This window comes from Rhipicephalus sanguineus, chromosome 7 (genome assembly GCF_013339695.2).
Source record: "Rhipicephalus sanguineus isolate Rsan-2018 chromosome 7, BIME_Rsan_1.4, whole genome shotgun sequence".
Lineage (NCBI taxonomy): Eukaryota > Metazoa > Arthropoda > Arachnida > Ixodida > Ixodidae > Rhipicephalus > Rhipicephalus sanguineus.
This window is the reverse complement of record NC_051182.1, coordinates 67883445-67895625: the sequence shown is the minus strand read 5'-3', so window position 1 is coordinate 67895625 and position 12181 is coordinate 67883445. Positions and strand designations below refer to the sequence as shown.

Below are 12181 nucleotides of genomic sequence, written 5' to 3'. Positions count from 1 at the left end.
TCACCTTCAAGATATGGCCTGCGAGGCGACGCTAGGCCATTCCCCAGGCCCTTTGTGCAGTCTCGCGGACAGTTAGTGAACAAGCTTCTGTGACGCTGAAGCAGCTGATGGAGCTCAAAGACGCACACATCGCCAAATGCAAACACCTTCAGAGAAGGAATTTTAATGTTCACACGCAGAGGGAGAAGAAATGGCGTGCTTTAGGTTGAATGCTAGCAGGTGTAGGCTGCACAGCCAGCTCATGACAAGTGTCAAGGAACGTTTCGAAACTTTTAATGTTGTGACATGTTGACAGAGGAGCAAACACTACAGTGGTTAGATGAGGGTGAAAAGTATCTATGGTATGTGGAGTACTCTTTTTTCCGTATAGACTAGCACACATCAGACGATGACAAGTGTGGCCCATGATTTTCAGAGTAAGGCACTCGACATTGTGATGTAGGCCAAGAAATAGCACTACAAAAGAGTAAAACATATGGCTTCCGCTTCAGTGCAAAAAGAAAAGAAAGCTGCGCTAATGCTGTCATTGATCCAAGTGGAAATGGCTAATTATAATAATTAAACTTTTCTGCAACTTAAACAAGCCCTACATGGCCAGAGATTTTCTTTTACAAATTGCCACAGATTGCTTTTGGTTTGAACACAGTGCTAGAGTATCAGGCAACCGTATGCATCAAATAAGTGTAGATAGACAAAAGATGAGAGTGAAAGTTAGAAGTGGCTGAAGCACCCAACTTGGTTTTCTCAGGTTAGGCCATACACACATGTCGGCAGAGATACAGCAGGATAACGCCAATCAATTGTTTTGGCTTCAGCACTAGAGGCACCCCCCGTCCACGCACATGTTAAGCTAATAAACAACAAACACCTTTAAGGAACATGCAAAGCAGTGTTCTGCCGGCTGCCTGCACTGTTCTAAAGCCATCAGATATGACTGTGCGTTAAGAACCGACTCAAAAAGCAGTTTACATTATCGACTTGATTCGGTTCAAAGGTGACCAAGACATTTGAGTGCAATTGTTCCTTAAAAGAAATGCCGCAGCATCCGTACCATAACCTCGTTGGTCCAACGGGCCACCACAGCATCGGGACAGTAGGTTCGGATGGGGGCATAGCAGAACAGGGTACTGTGGGCGCAACGCTGCGAGAGCCGCCCAATCACGCGCCTCGCGAGGGAGTGGTCCCGCAAGACCAGCTTGAGGAAAAGGCCCCCGCATAGCGAGGCCGTGCGCACGGGCCCACCAATACAGTCACAGCCGATGGCAAGGTGTCGCTCCCAGCGCAGAGGTGCAGCAGCGGCTGCGCTGCCAGGCCGTGAAGGGATGTCGTTGATCACTTCACCCATCAGCATTGCCGGGATCTTCAGCTGAAGGTAGATCTCAACGAGGCGATCCTTCTCGTTTATTAACACCTGCGGCGTGCCAAACATAATAGAGAAGCATTAGCTTCGTCGAGGGTGTCAGCAAGCTACTTTATCAATTTGGTTAACCATTTCCGGGTCGAGAATTCCTCGTATTGTAGGGAATACCAGTCGTCAAGAAAAATGAACGACAGCACCATTCTCAGGTGCAACAGTGTTGGCGATGCCAAGTTGAAACACTTCCGGACTGTGCCACAGATGTACATGGCTTTCCCCAACATTCGAAAAGTCTGTGCATCACAGGCTGGGGCCTCCGTGATGCATCTCCTCAGCCCAGTGCCTCGGGTTCAAGGATATTTCAGTAACTGTTTTGCAGCTTTAGTGATGACCGTTTCACCTGCTTCTGGAACTTATCTGCATAAAATTTATCGAGAGATATGGCATACTAGCATCCTTTTAACATCAGGATATTTCCAAAACAAGACCGATCATAACCCGAACTCCTCTTTTCGATCATTTTCAGGTACTATGTACGCCTAAGAACAGCCACAACAACAACCAAAACAATAACAATATTAATGCAGCAAAAGGGCTGTGAGGGATGCTTTGTAGGGACCTCTGGACGAACTTCAGCCTTCTGGGGTTCCAATCTGAATTTAACCACCATCAAGTGTTCCGATGACTAAGCTTTAAGTCAGTCTATGTAAGTAGCCCCGGCTCATGAAATGAGGAAAGTGTTCAGCAATTCCTACGGAACAGTCTGGAGATGCAATGTAGTATCCGATTTATTGCAAGACATTTTGAAGTTAACTTCCGATTGGGCCTGTGGCGCGATGAACATTATGTTCCATGTGTTCTAGTACAACGAGCTTGCAGGTACAGGTCTGGGTGTTTTCTCACCATTTCACTGTGCAATTAATTTGCTTCCAGAACAATTTTCGGCCAGCACGTATTCAAGTGGCCGGGTAGGTGCTTGTCAAGTATGACAGACACGAAATACTTTTTGTTCTTACATATCTGTAGAAAGTTATCTGTGACGAGTGAAATGCGCAAGACCAGTGCGTCGGCTCATTTAGAGGCCTTCTACTCGGTCATCCACAGGCCCTCCACAGCATCAGGTGCAGACCACATCAATGCCAAGGCAGGTTGAGCACAACTCCACGTTGTCCCCCAAGACCCACTGCTTTCCTCCGATGCCGTGCCTCAACCTAACTGTGCTTGCCGAGTGCAATGACCTGCCTGAACACCCTCGTCACAGCAGTGAACCACGTCTGAAGACGAGACCACAGCTCATTTCTTCTGCTCGTAGCATGCTCATCTGTTGTACTTTCTTAATGCCATGCACTGCGAGATTATCTGTCCAATTTTTCTTTTGCGCAATGCCTTAAACCAGGGGTCTCAAGCTCACCTCAGCTAGCGAGCTGCATTCACGAAATTTAGCTCTGCAAGGTCCGGGACCACGAACAATGCTATTTGAATGTTGCTATTTGAAAAGAAGGCCTTTCCTATATCTCGTATACGGGTCATTTCTGATGGAGATTTGATGTCAGGATTTGAGAAACATATAGATACCAATCTCTTGAATTGCGAAAATTTGGATGCCGATTCTGAAATATAACTTTGCATTAAAGGTTCAACACATGGTGACAACATGGGGTGCGTCACGCAAAAAGTACTCGAGACCAGTCACGTTTGTGTAGCTCATAAAAAAAGATAGTTGATCCCTCTGTCATAGGAATCGGTATAACACGAAAGTGAAACGTGTAGTCACAAAGTTGGTTGTTTGTACTGCATTGGTATATGAGACCTTGTACAATGTCTACTGTTGTTTCGCAGATAGAGCACCACTTGATGTAGACGCACTCACGTTGACACGTAGTGGCACATCTCCGTACCGACGACTAACGCCCATGATCATGATTTAACCCTTGCGGTAGCTGAAGTTCTTAACACATGCATCACCGTATATGGTGAATCCCCTGCAAATATGGCGTCAAGAAGCACATAATAAACACTGATATTCAATATGAACTCCTTCAAAGCATCGTGAAATGCATATAGAAACGCTATGTGCGTCATGTCTTTCCTCTAGCCTGGCAGTTAATTCTCACAGGGCGAGTGGGGAACACATTGCGACCAAGAAGCTTGGGTGCGACAGCCAGGCGAGCGTCAGAGAGCTATTTTTTCATATGGATGGATGCTATGAGCGAGGCTTGGGCTAAAGCCACCACCTCGTGGTGTGTTAAACGAAATTACACTTCTATTGGAAACGCGCCGAATGGGACGGTCGCAGCAACGGCACTATTTTTTTTCGTGCCTGGTGGCACACATGTCACCACCCCGTTATAAAGGGGACGCTCATAGCATCCATCCATCCAGCACTGTGAAAAAGTGTGAAAGATAAAAGGCGCGTTCATGTAACCTCCGTTAGGTGTTTGGCGGTAGCTCAGTGGGCTGAACGCCCGCCAGCCATCGTCGCGGACCGAGAGGTCATAGGCTCGACTCCTGTCAACGGAACTTCTTATACTTCTTTTTCTTTGCCATTTGATGGCGTTCGTTTTGCCGACGTACTTCCGTGACAAAAGTCTTGGTGGGCCTCGGCATAAAACACGTTCCGTGTTAAAATATTTATTTAAAAAATTAGAACATATGTTATGAAGCTAAGACAGTCGTGTACAGGCTGAGCCGCTAGTGAAAGGTCTGTGGGCTACATTCATGTTTGAGACCCCTGCTTTAAGCTGTATTAATGACAACATTATGCGGCTGCATGCGTCTTACAACTCGGGCAGCATCCACATTTCCTAAACTTAAAAAAAAGAACTAGTGCAGTACATTGCCCTTTATTCTGTGGCATTAGGTCACTTATGACAGTGAATATATATTAAAAAGTAACTTTCAGAGAAAACTCGCTAGCATCAAAAGGTGATAGGCAACACAGTGAAGCTGCCAAAAAATTTGCTCCACATTCACTTCCTTATTTACGATAGTTTATACCATTTGTATGCATTATATAAGTGTTCAATTGTACCCAACTTTCTCTGCATTTCAGCACCATATCTGAATGCAGCTTACACAGGTCAGGAGTCTAGCCCGCTGCCTAGACTCGGCAAAGCGATGCCACGGCACCGCGAAAAATTGTTTTTATCGTATTAGTAAATTACTCTTTCACGAGACCAAAAAAAACACCACAGTTGCTGCGAGAACACGCTTGGTAAGAGAGAAGATGTGTAGGGATGGGCGAATATTCTGGCATTTCGAATATTCGAACGAATATTACAGTATTCGAATTCACTTCAATACGAATTTAGATTATTCGAAATGAACGGACATATGTATACATTTGACCTCACATAACCCCCTGTAAAGGTGGTTTCACTGCAGCGTCTGGTTGCTGTGCCGTGAAACAACCCATCCAGGGGAAATCTGCACTGCTGCGAGGCCACACTTCAAGATTAAATGTACATATTTTTTTAAGTTTAAAAGCGTGTTATATGGGCTTATATGCGCTAAGTATAGTAATTTTCAAATTGTAACGTATTGAACCACTTATAACTTGCACCCCCTACTGCTATTCAAATCTTGATACTATTCAAGGCTGCTTCATTTGAAACCAAAAAAGTGACATTCACTCATACCTAGTTCCAATCCTTGAAAATATTGTGCAAGGGTCATGACAAAAATGCTCATTCTTCTTAATAAGATGCGGTAAATACTATTCGAACTATTCTATTCGAAATTATTCGACCAAATCACTATTCGCTTCGGATTCGCTTCGAACTTCAAATTCACAATTCGCCCATCCCTAACCATTTGTATGCATTATATAAGTGTTCAACTGTACCCAACTTGCTCTGCATTTCAGCACCATATCTGAATGCAGCTTACACAGGTTAGGAGTCTAGCCCGCTGCCTAGATTTGGCAAAGCGATGCCACGGCACCACGAAAGATTATTTTTCTCGTATTAGTAAATTACTCTTTTACGAGACCAAAAAAACACCACACTTGCTGCGAGAAGACGCTTGGTAAGAGAGAAAATGTGCAATAAGAAAACACGGGTGGCGCTGCGACCTTCAAATTCCTGCACCGGTCGACATGACGTCATAGAATTTCATGGCGTCTATTACCGCCTAAGTAGTTACTAACTGGTAAAAATGAAGTACATTGTCTTCTGAGGGGGCCACAGACTTAATATACCAAGTTTCAGGAAATTTCGTTGAAGCAATGTGGCCAAAATACGAAAAACCACTTTAAAATCCGTGATGTTGCTATGGGAAATTTTGGCGAGAAATTTAAAAGGGAAACTTTTGACAATGATCTTATCATCTATTATTAAACCTATGGTGATGAAACTAACGACACGAGTGTTCAGAGTACAATTTATCAGTACAAATTCATTACCGTTTCACTTTAGCGTCCCTTTGAGACGGTACACGCACCTTCAGGATGTTCAGGTACGGCACGACGAACCGGTACTCAGCGACCCGCCCTGCGCAGCCGTCGCGGTGGTTGAGGTGCAGGTCAATGTGCAGCACACGCTGGTCGTGATGGAAGGTCGCGTTGACCCAGTAGTCTCGGTGGTCACGAATGATGGACGAGGAGAACAGCTGGTGCTGCACGAACACGCCCAGCTGCACCAGGGTGCCAAAGGAGACCGACGAGAGGCTGACGTCCCGATCGAACGGGTGCGTGGCCAGCTGGAAGGCCTCCAGGGGACTGGGCACCAGCCACTGGAACAGAGCCTTCCCATGGGCCTTGTCACGACCAGCGATGCACCACGCACGACCGAGCTTGAAAGAAAAAAAAAAGGGGGTCGATTTCAACAAGAGAGCCGTTTAAGCCGACCGTCAGTCCATGCAGAGTGAACAGAAAACTATCATCATCATTAACTGGCACAACTAAAGGGAAGAAAGACAGAAAAAGAAAGAGATATAGAAAGAAAATCAAAAAAGATAGAAAAAAAGAGAGTGAGAAAGAAAGATAGAGAAAGACAGAACTAGAAACAAACAGAGGCAAAAAAGAGATAGAAGAAACAAAGAGATAGAAAAAGAGGAAGAAAGAGACGAACAAGGACAGAAAAATAAAGAGAAACAAGGCAGGACACCCAGCTCCATGCTTCCTTCAGGCTAGTGCAAAGCTGCGTTAATTTTTTTCAGGATTTAATTCTGGGATATCTAGTGTGGCAAGGCAATATCAATCAGCATTTTATTTAAGCATCAACGACACTCAATGATGCTTGGTGGGTACAGACAAAAACCTATTTATCAGGCTTGACAGGATCTGTAACCCAGGCCTTGGCAAACATGGCCCGTGATTATATAGAAGTAAAACCAAAAAGGACAATTAACTACGATGTTGCCAATAGTAATGGAACTCCAGATATTAACTTTGACCACGCAGATTTTTTTGATGTGCACCTACATGTAGGTACATGATGCGGAATCAGGGGCGTAGCCAGAAATTTTTTTCGGGGGGGGTTCAACCATACTTTATGCATGTTCGTGCGTGTGTTTGTATGTGTGCGTGTATATATGCGCAAGCAAAATTGAAAAATTTCGGGGGGGGTTTGAACCCCCCCAACCCCCCCCTTGGCTACGCCCCTGTGCGGGATTCATTATGGGATGGTTTCAGCATGCACAGTACAAAGACGAAAGGAAGTAGACAAACAAGCGCCGTTAGTTTGTCTACCTCCTTTTGTCTTTGTTTGCACTATGCACGCTCAAATCGTCCCATAATGACTTCTTACCAGTCGTCCAATTTTCATTACTTTTATACGATGTGGACATTAGTACAACTAGAAGCACTTGTACAGTGGTCAACTCTCATATCTATAACGACAGAGCGTCGTGCTCGGAACTGCATGAGCGACATCTACAGCTTGAAACGGGCCACATCAGAGCATGCGCAGTGTCACTGATGCGCTCGCCATGTAATTTCCGTCCGTTTTATCGCCGTGGCCGCGACAACTGATTTCGCCGTCAGAAGCGCTGTCAACCGTAGAGCGCCTAAAAAAAGAGAGAGTGCAATCACCGGATCGGCGTGTTTTATACTGCGCACTTATTCTCGGTTCGCACTATCATATCATACCGACGATGCGCCGGACAATGGGTATTGCGCATCGCTCTGTGAATTTTTCATAGCTCAATGCATTTATTGCCGTGTCCTATGATTGAATTTCATCAACCTGTTATTAACCATCACTAACCAACGGTCCGTTGATTGCGACTAAATGTAGGTTTGGATTGCGCATACAGAAAAACGCTGTGTGGATATCCTTGACTTTGGATATTTATTAAAATTAACTCATGTATGCATATCAATAAAGGTGTCATATGTAATGTGAAGCCATGCATGCGGTATTATTTCCTTGTGCGTTTCGTGAGTGAACATTCATTGCTGACAGTTTTAAGTTTGAGTAAGCGGCAACTTAGCCGCTGCAGAAACCTTGTCGTAGTTTATTAGCTGGGACTGCAAGTGGTTGCACATACACCAACTAATAGCGCGTTGCAGCTCCACCAGACAGCTGTACGCTCTGAATTCTCTGAGGGAGGGATTCGTAGAGATGGTCCACAAGAGTGGAGTCATTTCTCAGTTGGGCCCACTCCCTTTCAATGGCGCACCACAGGTCGTCCGCGTTGCATGTCGCAAGCCCAGGCTGTTTGGCGAGGTTTCTTTTCATCAGACCCCACACATTTTCGATTATATTGAGGTCCGGGCTTCTAGCAGGCCAGTCCAAGGTCATTATTCCGAGGCTGTCAAGAAGCTCTCGAACTTTTTTTGCCGTGTGAATAGTCGCCCCATCCTGTTGGAAGTGATACAATCCGTCTGGAAAGGGGCCGTCCAGGACGTAGGGCAAAAGGACTGTTTCTATTACGTCCATGTAGTCGGCCGCCGTCATCCGCCCTATAACCCTGTGGAGCGGTCCTAGTCCTTGGTAACTGACGGCACTCCACACGGTCACTGATGTGCGCCCACTGGAGCGAACATTCCAGGTATATTTTTGGTCATACCTGCATGATAAACCGCAGTTGCTTTTAAAAAAACCTGTCTTTAGCACTGATAAACTGTGGCATTGTAACAAGCTCGCATGCCAAGTAGAAAATCAACGTTGCGACAATACTCTTGCTTAGAGGCGCACATACCAGACTCCGCATGCCTACACTCAAATACAAAAGAAATGTATATTTTGTCATTATACTCACGTTGTCTGCCATAAGCTAGGCTTTCAGTTGCCCGGGAACCTTCTTATGTGCTTCTGCAATGTAATTCCTGCAATTTTACACTTGGGTCTTTCGTAGTACCCATCAATTCGTACTCTCACTTATTCCATAAGCAGCAGTTACCTTAATTAGCACTAAGGCTCTACGTATGGCCTTTATCATGCACTTTCGTAGAAGAGCATACTCACTCTTCCTCTCTTTCTCTGTCTCTCTCTCTCTCTCTCTGCCTAGAATCTTAAGCGGATAGGTTTTGCATGCTAGTGGAATATCTGCAGCATAACACACTTTAGAAAACCAATACTACCTGGTTCTCTCTGGACGCCACACACGTTGCCTCTGGTCCCAACGCGTACAGAACGTGGCCTCGTCACTGAAAACAACGGCACGCCAGTTGTCTGGCGTCCAGTTTTCGACAACGGAAGCGAAGTCCATGCGCTGTTGTTTGTGAATTTGTTCGAGCTGGGTCCTTTGAGCAGCAATTCTGCTTTTTATCAATGCTGAATGCAGCATCCGCCGTATGGTTTGCATGGACACGTCCAATCCCAGAGTATCCCGAATTTCCCGGGCAGTGAGAAAGGGGTTTTCAACCGATGCAGCTACAATCAGTCGATCCTCCTCGTCGGTTGTAGCCCTTTCTGGCCTACGACGGACAGCATCAGCAAGACGACCTTCCTCGTAAAATGCTCGGAGCACTCGGTTCACAGTCGGCAATGGACGTCCCGTAGCCGCCGATATGGCTCTTTGGCTCATTGTGCGTCCCATTACCGTGATGGCTCTTCTTTCATCTAGTGTCAATCGCGGGGCCATGGTGAAGTTCTACGGAGCTTTCAAGTGTCAGCTTACGAGCAAGCAGCTCGACGCGAAAAACCGCAGAAAACTTATAAGTGGACGCAAATCTGCTGCTGCGATAATGTGAACGCGTACGGCAAATCAACACGCAGCATAGCTTTCATCGCACGCTGACAACGGTTCGCTTCGTTTCCTTCTTTTTTCTTTTTTTTTCTTTTTTGTTTTTGTGATAAACTGTTGACAGCGCTTCCAACGGCCAAAGCAGTTGTTGCATTCGCGGTGATAACCAACGATCGAAAATGCAAGGTAGGCGCATCAGTGGGGCTGCGCATGCTCAGAGGTGCCCCGTTTTCAACTGTAGATGTCGCTCGTGCAGTTCGGAGCACGACGCTCCGTCGTTATAGATATGAGAGTTGACCACTGTACCTAGAAGTACAATTGTGCCTAAAAGCACTAGCAACTAGAAACACTCTTGTACCTAGAAAACCTTTGTGTAGCAGGAATGGTCTTGCACATGCTACCATATACAAGCTCACCAGCACAAATACATGCATTAACTTTAAAGCTAAGCCAGAAAACACATGAGAGTACAGAAGAACACAAGCTACAATATACGCAAACACACATTCCCAGTACATCGTCATCTAAGGCAAGCCTTCACAAACAACGCTCAACCCCAGCTGTACAACAGCTCCACGTGAAAACTGTCAAGTCACTCAAACGATCGGGGTTAGTGTGTCAAGAGAGAAGCAATGAGCTCGTACCTGCAGGTATTTTGTGGACGCGCCGAACCAGAGCACGCCGGGCCACTCTATCGTGCAGTCCAGGTGATATATCGCCTCCTCGTAGAGGTTCTTGTTCGGCTTTCGGTATATCTCGCTGATCGAGAACGTCGCGTCAACGTCCACCAGTGGGGTCTGCTCGCTGAAGAACGTTCGATAGGCCTCCAGGAATTCTTCGTGACTGTCTCTGCTATCTGGCAGCATCCACCAGAGCTGGACCTTCAACTGGTGGTACGTTGTGGGCATGCTGCACAGCATCGAAGACTTCTTTAGCCCAACGGCGGGTCGACCACTGGGTTACTTTTGACCAGCTGTGGTTACTTAACGTGAGCCCAAAGCGCTGAAGATGACAGTTTCGCCATACACATTCAACTCACAGGTATTCCAAATAATATCTCGGGTTCAACGTCCCAAAACCAGGATATGATTATGAGAGATGCCGTAGTGGAGGGCTCCGGAAATTTCGACCTGGGGTTCTTTAACGTGCACCTAAATCTAAGTACACGGGCCTCAAACATTCTCGCCTCCATCGAAAATGCAGCCGCCGCGGACGGGATTCGATCCCGCGACCTTCGTGTCTGCAGTCGAGCGCCATAACCACTAGACCACCGTGGCAGGGCTCACAGGTATTCCACCACGGGCTGTTAGATATAGAAAGCTCAACATCACGCTTGGCAGCAGAACATCATCACCGAGCCAACATTTTCTTCACTATTAGTTTTGGGTCATTGAAAATCTTGCCCGAGGTATAAGGAAACAAGAAGCTAGCGTTGATTGAAATTTGTGGCTTCGTTCGAATTCAATACATGGGGCACCACGCGTGAGCCTAGACAGATGCTACTTAATATTTCCTAAATCTATGTATCCAAGTGTTGACAACATTATCGCAACATGTCCTGGAATGAACCTGCGGCTTCACGCTTGGCGTTGCTACACTTCAGCCACTACTAAGGTACCGTGACATTAGATTAAAAAACTAGGCAATAAAAGATGACATAGAAAGCAAGATATTTTGCGGATTCAGCGACAAGTCCATGCAGGCAGGCATCAAAACAGACTCTGAATGAAAAGCTCTGGCTTTGTGAGAATTTCAAAGCTCAACAAAAACTGACTGCAACTACGTTGCTTTTTTATGCATTCATTGCTCTCATCCGCTTTCTTCATGAGACTATAATTTGGTTGTCAGCGAAGCAGAAAGTGCTTCTTTTCTGACCAAGCGACAGCAGGACATATTAGTGTTTCAAATGAAGAGTAGTACAAGTTATTTTAATCTTCACATGCTTTCTAAAACTTAGAAGTGGTACGAGGTGAAACTGCAGAACTTGCAATAATACATTAATAATACTTACAAAACTTAATGAATCAAACTTAAAAGCACAAATGGGCACCGCAATATGAGCAGCATTTCTGTATTTATTGATTTCAATGTAACGCTCATTCTGTGCAAGTTAACGCAACTCAAATATTTCTGTCCATAATTATATACATTTACCTGCACAAGGTAACAAAAATTTGTTTTCATACTTCCTATTTTACGCCTTCAAATTCTGAATTTGTATCCACTTGTTAATCAACACTTTGAGAGTACTGTATCATTGAAAAAGTAATCAATTCGATGCATACCTGATGCGCTCCAATTTAAGCCTGGCATGCACTGAAGTTGTTTTTTACCATTCTTTTGAATAATATCTATCATTTCATGTTTCATTTGTTACTTTTGCAACAGGTGTTTATAAAGGTGCCATAACGGTGCTGTAATGAATAGATGCCATTAATTCACCAAGGTTCCAGTGGCACAGATTTAATAAACACTGTCATAAGGACATATTCCACAATTTTCTTTCAGTTCCGGAGTACAGTTTCATAAAATTGAAGTATTTAGGCTGAATTGTTTTAAGAATAAGAGGTATATATATACTGGTGAATCAGTATCTTCAAACCCTGATGAAATTGTATAACTTCTTTCATCAACTGCCACTAAATGGCAGCATACAGCCTGCGTATCCTGTAGTTACTTGGTAAGACAAATTTC

The 12181-nt window shown here is 45.1% G+C and overlaps 1 protein-coding gene across 1 annotated transcript in view; it reads right to left on the bottom strand.

Annotated features, from left to right (window-relative positions):
- Positions 1–5917, bottom strand: part of LOC119398745 (uncharacterized) — a 40156-nt gene extending 34239 nt beyond the window's left edge. The window contains exons 1-2 of the mRNA XM_037665565.2: positions 5798–5917; positions 1052–1411 (exon numbers count right to left, since the gene is read on the bottom strand). Of these exons, the coding sequence (XP_037521493.2) occupies positions 1052–1351 (300 nt within the window). The 5' untranslated portion in view covers positions 1352–1411; positions 5798–5917. The remainder of the gene's footprint in view (positions 1–1051; positions 1412–5797) is intronic.
- Between the last annotated feature and the right edge of the window lie 6264 nt (positions 5918–12181).